General features: G+C 50.1%; 6 protein-coding genes across 6 annotated transcripts; 3 read left to right on the top strand and 3 right to left on the bottom strand.

Moving 5' to 3' along the window:
• Positions 1–35: 35 nt before the first annotated feature.
• prp28 (mRNA splicing protein PRP28) lies at positions 36–1795 on the bottom strand (the record flags this gene model as incomplete). Its single annotated transcript, XM_056963537.1, has 2 exons — positions 36–1439; positions 1511–1795. 2 exons carry the CDS (start codon positions 1793–1795, stop codon positions 36–38), a joined length of 1689 nt encoding a protein of 562 aa, XP_056826456.1.
• Positions 1796–2649: 854 nt separating this feature from the next.
• On the bottom strand, positions 2650–5038 carry N7477_001873 (putative mRNA splicing protein (Prp39); the record flags this gene model as incomplete). The annotated part of the gene is made up of 4 exons (XM_056963536.1): positions 2650–4045; positions 4508–4611; positions 4689–4904; positions 4970–5038. 4 exons carry the CDS (start codon positions 5036–5038, stop codon positions 2650–2652), a joined length of 1785 nt encoding a protein of 594 aa, XP_056826455.1.
• A 238-nt stretch (positions 5039–5276) lies between these two features.
• Positions 5277–5922, top strand: N7477_001872 (mitochondrial 54S ribosomal protein mL59; the record flags this gene model as incomplete). Its single annotated transcript, XM_056963535.1, has 3 exons — positions 5277–5574; positions 5634–5827; positions 5881–5922. 3 exons carry the CDS (start codon positions 5277–5279, stop codon positions 5920–5922), a joined length of 534 nt encoding a protein of 177 aa, XP_056826454.1.
• A 1871-nt stretch (positions 5923–7793) lies between these two features.
• Positions 7794–10366, top strand: hxB (putative molybdenum cofactor sulfurase protein (HxB); the record flags this gene model as incomplete). The annotated part of the gene is made up of 2 exons (XM_056963534.1): positions 7794–7896; positions 7956–10366. 2 exons carry the CDS (start codon positions 7794–7796, stop codon positions 10364–10366), a joined length of 2514 nt encoding a protein of 837 aa, XP_056826453.1.
• Positions 10367–12566: 2200 nt separating this feature from the next.
• N7477_001870 (endonuclease/exonuclease/phosphatase family protein) lies at positions 12567–14019 on the top strand (the record flags this gene model as incomplete). The annotated part of the gene is made up of 4 exons (XM_056963533.1): positions 12567–12776; positions 12834–12968; positions 13018–13091; positions 13158–14019. 4 exons carry the CDS (start codon positions 12567–12569, stop codon positions 14017–14019), a joined length of 1281 nt encoding a protein of 426 aa, XP_056826452.1.
• Positions 14020–14096: 77 nt separating this feature from the next.
• N7477_001869 (uncharacterized protein) lies at positions 14097–15807 on the bottom strand (the record flags this gene model as incomplete). Its single annotated transcript, XM_056963532.1, has 3 exons — positions 14097–14993; positions 15043–15536; positions 15603–15807. 3 exons carry the CDS (start codon positions 15805–15807, stop codon positions 14097–14099), a joined length of 1596 nt encoding a protein of 531 aa, XP_056826451.1.
• Positions 15808–18543: the final 2736 nt, after the last annotated feature.

Genomic DNA, 18543 nt, shown 5'->3' with positions numbered 1-18543 from the left:
TTGGCGATATTTGGCACGGCCTCCGGGGGCTTGGCTCATTGCGAGTGGATTCTCGGCTTCTTCGGTGTCTGGCTTTTCGTTGGAGACGGGAGTGCGTCGAGGATCTTGTTGACGGATTCTTCGAAACCCATGTCGACCATGCGATCTGCTTCATCCATAATCACATAGCAACACTGACTGAGGACTAGCATACGGCGCTCGATACAGTCGACGAGACGACCTGGTGTGGCGATGATAAGTTCTGCACCGTTGCGCAGGCTGTATGCTTGCTCTTCCAGCGAATGACCACCGACAATGCTGACGACGTTGAAACCAAGAGGCGCAGTGAATTTCCTAGCTTCGATCTCAATCTGCTGGGCTAATTCACGAGTAGGTGCGAGGACAAGGGCATATGGACCATCGTTCTTGCGCCACTCGAACTCATCGAGTCGGGGCAGTTCTGAGATGTATACCAATAGCGGAAGTAGGAATGCCGCTGTTTTACCAGAACCAGTCACGGCAACACCGATGAGATCGCGATTTTGCAGGGCAATAGGGATTGCGGCGCGTTGGATGGGACTCGGCTCCTTGTATCCAACACGGTCAATAAGCTCTAGCAAGCGCCTGGGCAGGTCGCTCTCTTCCCATGAACGCATAGGATTGGGGATACCGCCACCCTTGGTGCTGATATTGAAGTCTTCCTTGAAGATACGCCAGTCCCGCTCGCGCATATTAGCCAGTGACTTCTCGCTCCAGTGTTTATCCAGCTGGCTCCGAGAACTCTCTTCGCGACGTCGCCGCTCCATCTCCAGGATCTCCTTGGCGCGTAGACCTCCAGATTCTGCATCTCGAGTCTCCAAGGCTTGCGCATACTTGCGGGCCACACTATCTGCAACATCTTCTCCGAATCCTGCCAGTCGACCGCGTCCAAAGAAGTTGGCCTCATGTCGGTGTTGGTATAACGGGTTGTAATCGAGGCTCGTGTCCTCTTCAGTGTTCCATTCAAAGTTGAATTTGCGGTCCGTCGTGCGCTTGCGCTTGTTCTTCGCTGAGAACGTTGATCTTTGCTCGACTCCCATGTAGCGTTGTTTCACCAAAGCAGCTTGCGCTTCAGTTTCATCTTCCTCTGCCGGGCGTTTATCAGTCTTTGAACCCTTTCCCTTTTGCGGCGGTGGCATTTCTGAGTCCTGTCTTCGATTATTGTATCCGTTCGAGTTGCGCTGCGAAGCCGGGCCCGTGGGGATGTCTCCGCGCATCGCACGGGGTCCAGTTGGGACTCTTCCATTTGAATCTCGTGTATCATGTCTAGGATCTTCGGGTCTCTTTGTAGGTGTTTCCGACGAGAATCCATCGCGATCAGCTCCATTAGTGGAAGCTTTCGCTTGTCGCTCAGCTTCCACTTCCTTGGCCCTTTTCTCTAGCGCAAGCTTCTCTCGTTGAGCCTTAGAAAGGAACTTGGGCTGCAATAAATCGAAATCAGTGAACATTCACCCAAAAGCTTATTTCTCATTGCTTCAAGAGATGTACGCACCTTTGAAGCTGCCGCATCTGCTTCCTTCTTCTTTCGAATTAGCTCCTCCACACTCAACGGCGTCGCAGCAGGCCGCTTGGGCGCCCCCCATCCTGACTTTTTCTTTTTAGCTTCAACCGGAGGTGCGGGTGGCGCATCATCGGGGGGAGGTGGAGGTGCCGCAGCATCTGGCGGCGGCGGCGGAGCGGCCAAGTCTTCTGGAGGTGGAGGTGGCGGCGATGGTGGGCGTTCGATGGGGTCTGGTGGGGGACCAGGAGGGAGACCGTCGAAACCATTCGTCGCCATGCCGTCTATAGTGACCGAGGAGTAATTTTGCGATCGAGGAAAGGTTGACGGCGAGTTGTTGCATCTCGAAATTCTACGGCGGGCTGGGCCACCAGACGCGCAGTCACGTGCAGACGTGCTCCATCAGTGCCACACTAATCTGGGATAGTGGCTGCGTTGCCACTTCAAGTATTAGACAGTCGAAAGAAAAATGGGAGAAAAAAAAAGCGCACAACAGAAAAGAAAGAGAGCACGTGTCTCCGAGACCAGCTTCGGTTGCCATTCTAAATGATAGACTTCCAAGTAGTGGACTATGAGCTAATTATGCAGAAATTCGCAGCACATATAACCCCACCAGGTAGTCTGAAGGACTGGCAACAGCCATACGGTCTAAGTTGCATAATATTACACTTCATTCGCTTCTCAACCTTCTTCTCCCTCCTTCTCCCTCCTAGAAGTGCGATTCATTCTCTCCATGCACTCCCGACTTGCACGCTAGCGCTAAAATATCAAAATCCAAGATATGCTACGAGAAACATGAAAGAGGTCATGGTAAAAGTAACATGCTTCAAGAGCTTCGAAGAGAGGGCATTTAAAATAAATTAATCCTGTTGGATCTCCATGCCCCGATCAAAATTGAGACCCGGCATAAAACGAAAGGGCAGACCGAACGGCACCCAGTAGAAAGGGTGCCCGGACGCATCGAAAACGCTAACAAACCTGCAGGAGAAAACGTAATGCCTTGTATAGGCACGAACATGATGCTACATCGGGAGAAAGGTACCCACCCAGGTAAAGAAGAAACGCGAGGTCCTCGGTAGGGGACCTATCGGGACGAGAATATTCATAACAAAAACATGACGAAGCGTGCAGCCTCAGGCTGTGTGGATCAGTGAATCGTGACCTGAGACAGCAGAAACGCCGTTACTTTGCTGGTAGTAGGCATATGCTGCGGCAGCTGGGTCAGCAGTAGGTTGTACCACCGGGACAGCTGCGGATTGCCTTTCAACGGGCGCAGCGGGCATTACAGGGGCTGATCCAGGCCAGGAGGACACTGAAGGCGGACCGTGAACCTCGCGGTCCAGGGTCATGTACTCTTTAGCAGCGTCCTTGGTACCACGCTCTAGAAGATATGCCATGTAGATCTGCACGAGCTCCTTGACCACATCAGGAAGAAGGGTACTCCTGGAGCGGACATCAGAAATGACCTGCTTGATACGGTCATACTGGGTAGATTCAATGTCAGCACTGGTAGGCTGCTCAATCTCGAAAATGAGATAGCTGGTCCAGAATGGCCGGCTGTCGAGGTAATACTGCTGGTTGGCCTGGAACACCTTGCGGGCGTCTTCAGGGGCGCCCTTGATCTTCCACAAGAGACGGGCCCATTCAGCGACAAGGGCGGCCTTGGTGGCCATTTCAACTTCGGGAGAATCCAATTGAGTCTTGTAAACCTCGATGGCTGCTTCAAGTCCGCCGTGGCGGCGCGACAGGTTAGCCAAAGAAATGATGGTCTCCACGTGACTGGGCAAGCTGAGCAAGATGGCGCCGTGAATATCTTTGGCCACATCTGTCCGTCCCGACATTTCCTCGAAGTAGGCGTAGTGCAGGCGAACAGTGGGATTGGCGATGGGCACGAAGAGATAGCTGGCACGCTGGTAGATAATCCGAACCTCTTCTTCCTTGCCTGCCTGAGCAGCCATCCAACGAGCATAGCGGAGCCAGAACTCATCGTAATGAGCACATGTGACAAGACAGCGCTCGTACAAAAATTGAATTCGAGCGTATTCGCCTTCCGATTCCTCAAAGTCGAGGTACTTCTTCCAATTGGTCAATTGGCTCTCATCCAACTCGGTGACATGGAAGTATGGCCGCTTGATTTCGGACTCAAACGTCCAGCGCTTAGTAGTCTCAGTTTGAGTCTTGGAGAAGATCTCCAGATGGTACGTATCGAGGCGCAGTCTAAGATCACGCTCAATCTCGGCCTCAGCCTTCGCGCCTGGTGCGATGGTAGCAGAAGCCGCCTCAAGCTCGTTACGGAATTGTGCAATGGTTTCAGCCGGGGCCAACTCAGCCAAAGGACGACTCTGAGCCAGTTGACGATAACGTTCGAAGTACCGCGCATATTGGTGCATCGGAATGTGAATAATACGACCAAGGACAGCGAGGATCTTGTCCTGAGCCTCGACGCGCTCCTCAAATTCAATGTACTTGTCCCAGAAAGGATGGGACAGGAAGTCAAGGCCGACACAACTGGCGCCACGCTCAAAAAGTCTATTCAATGTTCACGTTAGCATGACAAAGCCTTCAACGGGGAGAGGATGGATTGGAAGTGAAGGAGGAGGGAAGAAATGACGTGGCAAACATAAGCGGTCGACTCTGTCAGGCTGACAGTCCAAAAAACAATGAGCACGCCATGGGGAAGGTAGCTGGTGCTTCATGCGTAGGGTCAAAGGAGGCTTCCGGACGAGGTCTTCCTAGACATGACCGGGAAATTTGAAAGAAAGGTGATATCTTTGGTCAGGTAGGTAAGGAAAGCAGCCTGGATGAGCCATGGGTGAGAAGTAGACTCCACTCTTGTCCGGGTGGGAAGGTAATGGTCTCTCACCCATCATCAATGCAACTGTTATACCAACAGATGTCCAATTGTACCAATGAGGCACCAAAGGGGGGTTACGGGCTGGCATTGCTAAACGTTACAGGGAAAGGGAAAGAAAGTGCTGTTGTACTACTTACTCTCGGATGATATCGGCGTCGTGAGAGGTCTCAGCTTTGAAGGAACAGTAGTTCGTCCAGAGGTCGACGGAAGGTGAGATACTGGCAATGCCTCGTTCGTAGACCTAAATCACAAGCGTGTTAGTGACTTCGGCAAGGAAATGCGCACGCCCGCGCTCGGCGGGAGAGAACGATCCCGTACCATCTCTGCGGCTTCAGTGCCCGTGATCGAAAACTCTAGATCGGCATATTTCTTCCAATATCCGAAAAGAAGGGGAAACTTGGCGAGGAAGCGATCGTAGCAATTGCGCACGGTAGTGATAGCTTGGGGACTGGAGTTGCGATTGATTCCGCCCTCGAGGGCCTCGGCGCCGCGCACGAGCTTCTCCCACGTCTCGAAGTTATCGGGATCTTCGCTCTATTGGAGAGTCAGCGTCAGCGAAGAATCTTTGACCAGTATCAGGTCTCGCGATTCAGACATACCAGTTCAACTTCGAGCGTTCTCAGCTCCCCATTCTCCTCGTCGGTACCGCCATAGTTATAGTCCGCCATGGTGGCAGGTAATCTGAAAATGCGCGCTCACGAGAGATGTAAGAGACAGCGGCGACTATGAATAAGGTGTGGCGTTGGTAACAATGGGGCACGGGGATGTTGAAAGCGAAACGAAAAGCCGAATGGACGATTTGGGAAATCCAACCCAAGGCGGTGACGTCTATACTGCCGGGTACGGTTTTAGCGCTTCAACTTTTATCGACACAAACATCCGGTCATTCACTCTTTACTGGTCACCATGTCTGTCAGTCCGACATCAGTGGGCTTGTTGCCCACCCGCCTCCGCAACTTCTTTGCACGCTATCCGCCTCAAATCTACTCGGCCCTCGTCGCGTCGCGTCCGAGTCCTCCAGAGGCCACTCCCGAGCAAACCCTTCCCTCGCCCTATACCCCCGACCGTGATGCCAAGGGTGCCCACCGTGAAAACAAGGCGGAGTCCTCTGCGAGGACTCTTCTGCAGATTGACCCCAAGATCCGCAACCCATTCATGCCCCGGAAGATCTTCAACGCTGGAAAGCAGAAGTGGATTGGCCCGCGTTATGGCCTGCGGCAGCAGGCTGACCTTGTGAAGCTGGCTATCAAGTACAATGTCGAGCCTCTTCTCCCCCCAGCATCAAGTCCACAGAATACAAGGCTGCTCGCTTGGCAGAGCGTGGTCTGCGCATCAAGGGAACCGGTATCGGCCAAAAGGTCAAGGGTCACAAGTGGGAGCGCACTATGGAGGCTCGCCTCGAAGACCGTCGCAAGGCTATGGTGGAGATGCCGGAGATGATCCGGCAGTGGAAGCAGGTGAGTACCTCGCGAGTCATGACACGCAGAAGGGAGCTAACTTTGTCTTACAGAGAGGTCACGGTCGTGGTTGGAGACAGTGGCCCAAGCGGTAAATGGGGAGGTTCAGCTGAGGCTGTTTTCGCTAGTTTATGCGCATTGCTACTCGATCCACACATGTCGCTTTCCATTCGACACCAACGCTCCACCGGCTCATTCGGCGTCCCCTCGGTGGAAGCAATTGTATGAATCATTTGCAGGGGTTTCGGGCGGGAGTTTCTCTGTTTACTTTTGACATCATCTGTACAATACTATACAAGCGTGGGCGCGGAGCCCGAAGATCTCCGAGACACCTTGGTCAAAGCCATCTTGTCGTCGTGTGAATATAACTAAGAATTTTGATGCATTTCCTCCAACAATAGGCCCGTGCGTGATAAGGTACGGACCGGAGTACGTATGATCAACAGCATGTTGCAATTGAATGCGTCCCGAAGCCGGCCTAATCCCAAGCCGATAGAGATGGGACGCCTATCAATTGCATGGGAAGATGCAGGATGCAATCGCCGGGAGCTTGAGCCTCATGCTTGAGACGTGGACTAAAATCTGTTGTCACAAGGCACAAAGGATCTTGTAGGATCCGCTTCAATGTGGCTGTCGCTATGATCGTAGAATCAAGGTTGGCACAACACTATTGACAATGGTATTGTACTAGCTACCAAGTAGTTCAAGCGTAGATCGCGGAAGCACTGGCCGGGTGTATGAGAATGAAGCATTTCTCTAGATTCACATGAGCTCATCTATAGATCCGCACGTGACACAGTGCATAATCGTAGACAGATTTGGAGACATCTCAGTTTTTTTGTGTCTAATCGCATCATTATTGATTTCTCGATCTGCGAGAGGACCTATTCCAATCATCCTCCTTCTTTTTTTTGGTAATAGGTTCAGCGTGAGGCGGCGACTTCCAGGTGCGCTGCCCCTTGGAGAAACCCCAAGGTCATTCTAAGCAAATCTATACTGACATGAGATGGGTAAGCTGACGAGGGGACCGAGCTCAAATTTGAGGAGCCCCAAGGTGGGCAAGCTCCGCCGATCCCCTGCAGGGTGGCTTGACTATTTTTTACGGTTGAGGCTCATCTGATGAACAATCTGCGTGATATAGGGTGATATTGGTAGATCTCACGATCCTTCAGCCCTGTCCTGTCCAGTTCTTTGCGACTATGGACAGGGTCTTGCTTATTCCTCCGCATCCTCGGCTATCAAGCCCTGTCGTGAGTGGCCGAGCACCGCCAACTGGCCCGCACTCGTCCGCCCCCAGTCAGCTCAACGAACCACTCGCGTCGCAGAGGTGCATGGACATTCCTGGTCGAGCCAGATGGGCAGCGTAGGCACATCTGAATTTGCGTGAGGGTCAGCGCGTTTGGGAGCTATGTCACATGATGAGCTCCGATCGAGATATTGCCACTGAATTGCGCGGGGCATTTTGATTTCACATCTGTCGTCACCTGGAGCGCAATCTATAAAGAGCAATGGCGAGTCCGGTCGAACACAACGCCCAGAAACCCAGAACTCATCAGTTGCTTGCTTGGAAAGAGTTCTCGAATAATCGGTTGACGGCCCTTCTTCGGTAAGCTCCGACGCATTATAGTTATTCGCCTTATCTGGCGAACTTCCCCCCTCATCCCTTCCAACCCAAATTATATTGGTTCATGTCGTACATGCATGCTGTCTATTGCTGGTTCGAGGTTTCAATGCTTGAATTCGAAATTCGCGTCAGATGTGGGACTGACCGATGGCCTTTAGTAGTATCCCTGATACTTAACGCGGACACGTTGTGCCCATAAGTCCTGCAGTCTCCTGTGGCAAAGTGAACGTGCTGCTTGAGATCGACCAATTCCAGCATTGATCCTCTTGGACCAACTGGGATTCTCATGTGCGAGACTTTGCACCCACCAGATTGCATCTAAGTCACCGCCAGTCGTCAAACATGGCGGAGATCAGCAATGCCGAGAATCACTTGGCTGGGTACAGCCATGGGTACTCTGCAGATGTGGATACGATACGTGAAAAGGAATACCCGTTGATGAATGGTAGAGACCCCTTTTCTCTCGTGGGTTTGAGATCTGACTGACCGTTGCTCCTCGGGCAGACACCACATATCTCGACCACGCGGGGACAACCCCATATGCCAAATCAATGATCGAAGATTTCTCCCGGCACATGATATCAAATCTGTATGGAAATCCACACTCGATGTCGCTGTCCTCTCAGCTCTCCACTCAGCGTACAGACGACATTAGGCTCCGCGTCTTGCGCTTCTTCAATGCCGACCCAGAGCATTTTGATTTGGTTTTTGTGGCAAATGCGACTGCAGCTATCAAACTCGTCGCGGATTCTCTCCGTGACTCCGACCATCGTGGTTTCTGGTATGGCTATCATATCGACTCTCACACTAGTATCGTCGGGGTGCGAGAGTTGGCCGATTTGGGGCATCAATGCTTCCAAAACGATGCCGAAGTGAATGCCTGGATCACTGAGCTGGCCATGAACCCAACCAAGGCACCACGGCTCTTTGCTTTCCCTGCGCAGTCAAACATGAATGGCCGTCGCCTTCCACTCAAATGGTGTGAGCAGATCCACTCGGTTGCGACTGATAATGGTAGCAATGTTTTTACTCTGCTTGACGCAGCCTCGCTTGTCTCAACAGCTCCTTTGAACCTGAGTTCTGCTGAAGCAGCGCCGGACTTCACTGCTCTAAGCTTTTATAAGATATTTGGATTCCCCGATTTGGGCGCCTTGATTGTCAAGAAAAGCGCAGCTCGTGCCTTCGAAAGGCGCCGTTTCTTCGGTGGTGGCACCGTTGACATGGTCCTTGCTCACGGAGCGCAGTGGCACGCAAAAAAGGAAACCTCAATTCATGAACGCCTCGAGGATGGCACCCTTCCATTCCACAGCATCATCGCTCTTGATGCAGCCATCGATACTCATACTCGTCTTTACGGCTCCATGGCAAATATTTCCGTACATACCGCCTATCTGGCCAAATGTCTGTTTGACCGAATCTCCGTACTGCGTCATTGGAACGAGAGGAAAGTGTGTCAAATCTACCAGTCAAATTCTGCGTACGGATGCGCTCAGACACAGGGTCCAATCGTTGCTTTCAATTTACAGAACAGCCTAGGAGACTGGATACCGAAGACGGAAGTTGAGAAGCTAGCTACGGTCCAGAATATTCAACTACGAACGGGATCTGTCTGTAACCCTGGCGGAACGGCATCATCTCTTGGATGGACCGGCCCTGAGCTACGTCGCCACTACTCCACAGGATTACGTTGCGGTGATGACCATGACATTCTCGGTGGTCGGCCGACTGGTATTCTGCGAGTCAGCCTTGGGGCCATGACCAACATGAAAGATATCGAATCCGTGGTCGACTTTATCGAAGAGTTTTATGTTGAAAAAGTCCCTCCGGTCGTCGCATTGAATCCTTCGCTACAAGAGAACGAAGTTGTTGGCCGACACTTTTACATTGAAAGCCTCTCGGTTTTCCCGATCAAGAGTTGCGGCGCTTTCAAGATCCCAGAAGGGAAACGATGGGAGATCAAACGCGAAGGATTGGCATGGGACCGCGAATGGTGTCTCATTCACCAAGGCACAGGTGCTGCTTTAAATCAAAAGCGCTATCCTCGCATGGCTCTCATCCGACCATCTGTCGACCTTGATCGTGGCGTCCTGCGGATCACCTGTGGTATCCTGACTGACCAAGTGAGCCTTGAGATTTCCCTTGGCTGGGAAGAGACAAGCCTCATTTCGACGTCGTTGTGCTCGAACTCTACAAAGAAATCCACCGTATGCGGTGACCAAGTATCTCTGCACGCATATGCGTCACCTGTCGTGTCTGCATTCTTTTCTGATTTCCTCGGTGTTCCTTGCACGCTTGCACGCTTTCCAGCACAAACTGCCAACCGATTTTCTCGGCCGCCTCGCCTGTCAGGTAACTGGAAGAGCAAATTCCGCAAGTTAATCATGCCCGGCTCCTTTCCACCAGACCTACCGCCCCCGGTCCGGGAGATTGGTCCAAATCCCCTGCTTCTCGCCAACGAGATGCCTATCTTGGTGGTTTCGCGCTCATCGGTGAATCGACTAAATGAGACCATCAAGGCCAACAGCAAGCACGGTACAAGTGGCAGCAAGGCTGTTGCCGCAGACGTCTTCCGAGGCAACATTGTTGTCGCTGAACGACTGACGCAACTTGGCGATGCAGAACAACCGTATGCTGAAGATAAATGGTCGGATCTCCGCATCGGGCCAGATCAGCTTCGCATAGATATCCTAGACGCATGCCAACGTTGTCAGATGGTTTGCATCGACCAATTCACCGGTGTTCGACGTAATGAGCCGTTCTCGACTCTCGCGAAGACGAGGAACATCGACGGCAAGGTATCTTTTGGTAGTTACGCGGCACTTTCCCGGGAGGAGATGGAGAGCTTTGACATGCAACCGGACCGCCGGACGGTCATGGTTGGAGACGTGGTGACACCCACGTATCGCAACGACTAATCATCTTGGTCTCTGTGCTCTTGTTCATATCTTGGGCTGCCAGAGCCCTTTTCCGTGGGATTTTCTCTGGGTAGCAACATCATTATTCAGTACATAGTGCAACGTTGAATCAAACAAATTTTCGGGTTAGCCATGATCCCAAATAGAGAAAAGAGCCCTTAACTCCCGAGAGCATTCCCCCAAAAACAGTCGTTGAAGCCAGCATTAGCTTTGGTGTCAGGACTACCGGTCTGGCGCTCGCTGTTCCACAACACAGATCTGGTTCATCACCTGAAAGGTCATTGCAACCAAAATGAACCGGAACATGGGCCCACCGAGAGTCGCAGTACTGGCCTCACGCTGGAGAGATAGTCATTATCCAGGAGACATTGAAAAAGCACCGCGGTAGGGGCAGATGTTCTGGTTTCGTACATCATATCAGATTGATCGTCAGAGAAGGTGAATGTGGCTCATAAAGTCAGGGCCGCCTTTTGCCCTGTCCATCCTCAAGCTGGCCAGTCAACCCTTCCATGAGGCCCTGAGCAGTAAGTATGACGGGAAATACAATTGACAACAGCCCGAGTCTGCCAATTTGTCCGTGTATAATGACCCCCTCCCAAAGAGATATCCGGTAAAAGGGACATTGCCATCCTCAAGAGGCTTTGTTTTTATATTTTATCACCGTGGTGACTCGAGTACGAGGGTAGGACATGCAAAGTCGGCGAATCCAGTACCTTTGCTCCAAGCGAAGTCAATCAATTACAGTCGACTCTCGTAAGCAACACGCTGGGAAGCTGCACTTTATCGTGAGCAACCCCCCCTTTTCTACGGATGCCCCACTTTTTCTGCCTTTTTTGGGATTTCCCATATATAAGAAGCCAAAGCTGCACCCCTCGAGATGATGCAGAATTTATCCTTTTATTCTCGCTTAGTCATGGCCCACTGACCAATTAGAATACAGAATTCTAACTGGATAGGGGTATTGACCCACGTACGCGGATGGAACTATGCCCTTCGCTGGCTTTGTATGGTATGGAAGGCCAGTGTATCAGATGATACTGTTCGGAACTGCTTCCGCAAGAGAACGGTGCTTTATGATAGACAATTCGGATACGATAAAACCCCTCGCCGCGACCGGCCATGCCGGTATATATGGAAGATTCTGAGGAGGCCATTTTGTAATGAGGTTTCTATCAAACTAAAGAATCAAGCAGATACGCAAGTAATCTTTCCGTGTGAAGCATTTATCAAGTCGCTAGGCGAGAATGTAGATGCTGGTCCACTTGATCTATCTGATATCATTCTCAATATTGGTGGTGGTAGTAATACGTCGGCAGAGGAGGAAGATATATATCGGCCACCACTATATGTTATTCCGACCGATACGCTTATCAAGGGGCCTCTAGATGATTTATCTATATGGGCAGCAAGTAGGGAAGGGATATCAGAAGAGAATATGTCCTATATTGAGGCTTTGATGAAGCTACACACAAGGCTACAGATAAATGGGAGGAAACAGAAGACACTGGAGGAGATGGGATTCAAACCTAAATAGAAAATCAGGGCTAGGGCTAGCAGTGATAAGCAATGCCCCACACATGAGATGCTGCACACATTGGGGGTGTGCAACATCATTTGGATGGATGGCGAGGGGTGTTGCTCACGAGAGTCGACTGTACTATACTAGTATTTACTATTAACCGAGGGCTCGGCTTGGCATCACGTCGGACGCGGAGATTTGGCTGTTTAGGTGCTGTGATACCGAATGCCAAGGCGCTTTAATATCTACGCAGGATCCCATCAACGCGATGTTTCAACACGTGGAACATCATCACCCTGGCTGCTAACGCGGCCTTGTATTCAAGCGAGCATCGTCTCTGATCGTGTTTCGCCGAAGAAATGCGTAAAGATCAAGGTCATCTCATATTCAGATCAGTGTCCCCAATCACAATGTCAGGAAGAACCCACGTTGGACACTCTCCAAAGCAACGATACATGCATGGCGTAAATAGTGCCCGACGGTCTGCAAGCTAACCGTTTTCTCACAGCAACATCCTGCAGGATCCGATCGAGTCGAAGGTATCTGGAAGTTGACGATGTTCAGGTCATTTTATATTTCTAGAGTATTTAAGGGGACATCATTCTCCTCGTTGCCCGTCAAGAAGACATCACCCATCACCTCAGAACAACCCAAGATCGAGGTTTTAGAAACCCCTTCAGGATGATTCACGCATTGGTCATTGGGGCCTCTCTCTTAGCGTCCGCCCACGCGACAACCACCAGCGGAAGCTTCACCGCGCTGAGCTTCAACGTCGCAGGTCTCCCAGCCATCTTCAACTCCAACGATGTCAATGGAACAAAGACCGAGAATGCCGAAGAAATCGGAACTTATTTCGCGGAGTATGGCTATGATATCATCAATATGCAAGAGGTTAGCGCGTTGATACCTTTGTCATCTAGAGAGAGCAGAGCTCATACATGAATCTAGGATTTCAACTACCACGCCTACATCTACGAGACTGATAACCACACCTACCGAACCTCCACTTCGGGTGGCGCGGGCATCGGAAGTGGATTGAACACTATTTCCAACTATGACTGGGTGGACTTCACCCGCACCAAAGTGGGACACTTGCTCCGACGCGTCGGAAAGCGATTGTCTGACTCCCAAGGGATTCACCTTTATGCGTTGGAACCCGTCGACGGGAGTCTACATTGATGTTTATAACCTTCACGCGGATGCTGGGTAAGTAGATTCCTATAAAGGTATGCACGAGAGTATGAAACTGTGCTAATTTTATTCTATGAAAAGCACCGAGGATGGCGATGAGACTGCCCGCAATGCCAACCTGCAACAGGTCGCTGATTACATTGACACCTGGTCCGTTGGCAACGCCGTAATTGTGATGGGCGACACTAACAGCCGCTATACCCGCTCTGCCGATACCGGCATTCGTGTTTTCAAGTCCCAGAACGACTTGACTGATGCCTGGGTGCAGCTGGAGCAAGGTGGTGTCTACCCCACGGCTGGGGCGGACGCAGTGGTGTGCGATAACCCTTCGACGACCTTGAAATGCGAGACCGTCGACAAAGTTCTGTACCGTGGTTCGAACATCGTCACTCTCGACGCCAATAGCTTCGTCTACGACGGTGAAGAATTTTTAAACACAGACGCGGACTATTTGGGCGACTTTCTTTCGGACCACAACCCTGTCCTGGTCAACTTTGCTTGGTCAATGTCCAACTCGCTCCGGCAGAGCGAATACTCCGGGGGTCCCCATGGCGATTGGTTCAATGATCTGCCGAACATGCCATCTTCTCCCACTGCTTCGGTTCTCACTTTCGCGGGTGGAAGCCGACTGGACTCCGTTGCCATCAAGCTTACTAATGGCACGACCTTCAGCCACGGTGGAACGGGTGGTACCGCGGTTTCTCTTACCCTCGGTACTAATGAGCACTGGATCAAAACCGAGCTGTGCACCGGAAAGTACAACAGCGAGACCCGGAACTTCTACATCAAGGCTACTACCAGCGCTGGAAACACACTTGAGGCGGGAACCGCCACCGATGACTGTTCGACTTTCACGGCCGATGATGGCTACGCCGTTGTTGGCTTCATGGGACAAGATGGTGACGAGATGGACCAATTGGCTTTGATCTATGCCTCGTACTAGTGGCGACGTTACATTAACGAGGAAATTTTGACTTTGTAGCTATGTTCAAAGTTGACATTCATTCAGTCTATCATTCATTAATCATCGAGGTCAACTCGACCTGTATCAATATCCGCCTCAAGAGGATCGACAAATGGCTGTCTATAAGCGATCTTATGCCCAGCGTATAAAACAGCAAACAAAATGAGACTAAGATAGTTGATGAAGAAGTCGGTCACGCTGAATGACGGAATAAAAGCAGTGAAGCCCTGAGTGAAGATGATTAGGACATTAAAAAAGAGGCCATAATATGATAGCCATGGTTGCCAGAGAGACTTGTAAGGCAGGATACTACGAGGAAGTCCTCGCGCCTCCATTGCTCGCATGAAGGCTAGATGGCAGATGTTCAATGCACACCACGTAATTAAACCAGCGAGACCGGCGATCTGAAGCAGCCAGTTGAAGACAGTCGCTCCAGCATTGGAGATGTTCAAGAAGCCAAGAAGACCGAATAGAGCAGTGAAGCCCACGCTATAATAGGGTGTCCCCCATTTCGTGGTCTTCACGAAAAAGCGCGGCGCGAAGCCCTCGTGGGCCAAGCCGACGAGGATTCGACTTCCGCTGTAAACATTGGAGTTGGCCGCGGAAAGGACGACGGTCAACAATACAGTGTTGATAATGCTTGGCAGCACTTTGACGCCCGCGCGATTCGCAGCAATAACAAAGGGCGACGCATTTGCGTTGTTCGCGCTCGCGCCAGTGCCTTCGCTAGCTGTGAGGTGCGTGTCATCCGAGGGCACAACAATGCCGATGAAAAAGATCGTCAATACGAAGAAGAATATGATTCGGAAGAAGGTTTTCCGAATTGCACTCGGTACGCTCTTGCGCGGGTTTTCAGTCTCACCCGCCGCGATGCCGACAAGCTCAGTACCCTGGTACGAGAATGCAGCTTTGATGAGAACGGCCCAGAAACCCAGGAACTTCGCCAGCGCATCCTGCTTGGGGTTTTCTCAGGAGATACGGGACGAACGGTCCTGGATGAACCCAGTACCTGAAGCCGATATAGCCTTCGTCGCCGACACCAGCATTCATGCAAATTGCAAAGATCATGAACCCGACTACGGTCAGGACCTTGACACTTGATAACCAGAACTCGGTTTCACCGTAGCAGCTCACCGGCAACATATTTAGAGCAATTATAAGGACCCAGAATAAGGCTATGAATCCAGCGATCGGGAGTGATTGCTCCCAGTATTGGATAATCAGACCGGTCGCAGTCAGTTCCAAGGCGAAGGTTGATGCCCACGAGAACCAGTAGATCCAGCCCATTGCAAAACCCAAGCTTGGGTCCACCAGTCGGGTGGCATAAGAAGCAAATGCTCCCGGGATAGGTAGAAAGGTGGCAACCTCCCCAAGAGCTGACATGACGGAGAACACAATGGATCCCACAAATAGAAATGCAAGTAATGCGCCGACTGGACCTGCGTAGGCGATTGCTGTTCCACTACCAATAAACAGGCCTGTTCCGATCGTGCCGCCTAGTCAAATGTTAGGATCAAATATTCTCTAGCGTATAGTCACGACGGCGGAGGATCTCTTCTTACCAATCGCAATCATCGACAGGTGCCGACTCTTCAGCTTCCGTTGCAAATCCGGCAACGGCGCCGATTCACCAATGACTTGCTTCTCCTCCGCATCGACGTCATATTCATTGACCCGGCCATCATGCCGAGCTTTCAATTGCTTGATATCCTTAGTCTCAATTTCGCCATGGCTGTGTGCACTGGTAACCTCGTCGTCCTGGTTCATATCGGGGTGGGTAAAGCGAGGTTTTTTTTTTCTTTTTTTAAAGAAAAAACGGCGAGAGATGACGAGCCGTCACAAGTGTCCACCTTTAAAAAAAGAAAGACCCGAATTATGAGAGATTTTTAAAATAGGAATAAGGTGACGATCTGGGGAAGCCACAATCATATAGTAATAAGAACTGAACTTTGCCCTAAGAGAAACCAAACCTGGCCGGGCCGGTTGGACGCCCATCGAATCCACAGCCAAGACCAAAAGAGCAAATTGGAGCGAAGGTCAGCAGTGGATCCACGAGTATCTCGGCGATGATACGAAGGCCATTGATCATCTCGTTCGAACTCCTCGAGCTTGTTCGTCCTCGGACCTCGCCGCGAGCGTCAGTAAGCGGTCGTATGCGCCTCCATGACATAAACCGGGGGATCTGCGAGCAGGTACCCGGGCCGGTACGCCCTCCAAGGGAGACCAGGGCGGTGATCCTCGGTGGATCCGATTATAAGATGGAATCACGTACAACGCGGGGTAAGCTTCTATCGGGTATCAATGGACCCCTGAAAGATCTAGGCACCTGCATGAGTATGTCTCTGAGTTGGACAGTCTTTGTTCATTCCTTGTTTGTGACTATAGTTGGCCCTGGGAAAATAATCGAGCAGGTTCGTCTATTCTTTCTGATTCATTTACGCGGCTATTGGTCTGTCAGAAATATTTCCTTTCCTATTCAGCATACTTGTCTCTAGGCTACTCCAAGCTATGTTCTATCTTAGACTGGTGGTTGATGGTTCTGTGGTCCAGATTGCTAAGCTCATGCGTTGAAGGCGCCGTAGTCCGGATGGGGGATCACGCCCGGTGAGAGTAGCCTCAGCGCTAAATCGTCAGCCTTTTAAGCTTTCAATGGACCACGGGTCCGATACCCGCTTAGATAGTGCAAGGAGCGAGACACGAGGAAAACGTTATTTTAGTGTTTTCTTTGACTAAATCTTACGTCTGAAATTCATCTCGTGGTCGAAAGTGGGGTCCTCTGATTGGCCCTGGAAGCCCTAATCACCCAGCCTTTTTGGGCTAGATCGTTCGTTTGAGCCGCTGTGATAGTATTCCACCGTACAAAACCCCTTCTGGGGCTGTTCCAATGACCAGCGGGTCTATCATAGCATGAGGATCATATTTTCGCTGTAATACGGATTTTCTATACACCTCCTAGTTGGACTAATAAAGTCTTCGACTTGCTACAGTTGATGAACCGCACCGTGCACCAGAATAAAAGGCGCCGTGCACCTGACTATCAACCCTTCTACTCAGACACGGTGCTCACCAACTAGTATATCTCTCAGAACCATGGATGGCTGTAAGAGGAATTTTCCACCCCCACCCTGGTCCTACGTCCCAGTGTCGGGACAGAAAATACCATGGGTGTTTTACATAGTTATTACGCTTGTTACGGCCCACTTTGGATACTGCCCACTTGGGCGGTGAAGAGTCCGGAGAAATATGCCTAACAGCACTTAGTCTAATAATTATCCTTACCAGTTTCAAGACATATAATATAACTTGTTTATAGACCACTTTTAAGCCTCCCAAATAGGACGGTAAAGTATTGAACAGTCTTTCCTTAGCGTTATTGGCGAGCGACGCAGGGAGTCGAAGATATCCTGCTTTATCGCCGGTGTGAGAATTATCCCGAATAACTCCTGATCTGTAGGTATTAGGGTAGAGTTGCTAGAGGGGTCTCTTATAATACTGGCCGACAATTAGCTATTTAATATCCGAAGGATTATCTACGAAGAAATTAGTATTACCGTCTTTAGCAGAGCACGATCCTAAAGATAAGGGAGAACAGTTATTAATCGAGGTCACCAAAGATATCTCCTATATTATAATCTCTAATCTAGGTCTGCCTTCCAGAAGAGGATCGCTATCGCGGATCTTAAGGCTAACCCGTTAGAGTCTAACCCGTGGCTCGGAATTAGTTTTCGCTTCGTTTTTTATAAAGTAGTTATTATCTCGGCTAAATAGTCCTAAAGCGCGAGGTATTACGGACCTTATTAATATAACGGGGAAGGAACGACCTAGTCCTCCCGTAATATTACCCCCGGAGCTTTTCCCTTAATACTAATCTCCTTTAAAGCACTCTGACCCTTAATATTCTGAGACTATTCTCTCCGAAGAAGAGATTACTACTATATACGCTACTTAGTTTTAATAGTTATTATTTATTAAGAGCTAAATAAAATCGTCTTCTTATAATTTATCTTTAGTTATACCTATAATTATCCCTTATAGTACTTTATTAACTTAACCCTATTAGAGAGTCGGAATAATAATAATTCCTTAGCCTACCTTCTCGGGAAGCCCTAAAGAAGATATTAACTATTTTATTGATAAGTGCGAATTATATTACCTAAATATAGGGCTTAATACGAAGGATTTATCAGAAGCGAATATAGTGATTCTACGCGAAGGATATTAAGGTCTAGCCTTAGAATATATTAAATATGTCCCCCGAGCTAATCGTAAGAACTTCGAGGTTCTAGCTAATATCTTATAGTCTACTTTCCCCTTTAAAGAAGAAGAGGCTAACGATAATATAATCCTAAACTAGATAATAAATCTAAAATAGGGTAGTAGGAAGCTAGAGGACTATACTAAAGAGGGTCTTCGGCTTAAGTCCTAAGTTAAGTTAGAATTTTAAGTACTGCTAGCTAAGTAGTGGGTATCTAGACTATTTAGTATATCTATAATTATAGGAAT

This window comes from Penicillium maclennaniae (genome assembly GCF_028827695.1).
Source record: "Penicillium maclennaniae strain IBT 15551 chromosome Unknown utg000002l:1.0-2354659.0:1.0-2356205.0, whole genome shotgun sequence".
In the NCBI taxonomy this organism is placed as follows: domain Eukaryota; kingdom Fungi; phylum Ascomycota; class Eurotiomycetes; order Eurotiales; family Aspergillaceae; genus Penicillium; species Penicillium maclennaniae.
The sequence above is the reverse complement of the archived record's forward strand: the minus strand, read 5'-3'. Positions and strand labels throughout refer to the sequence as shown.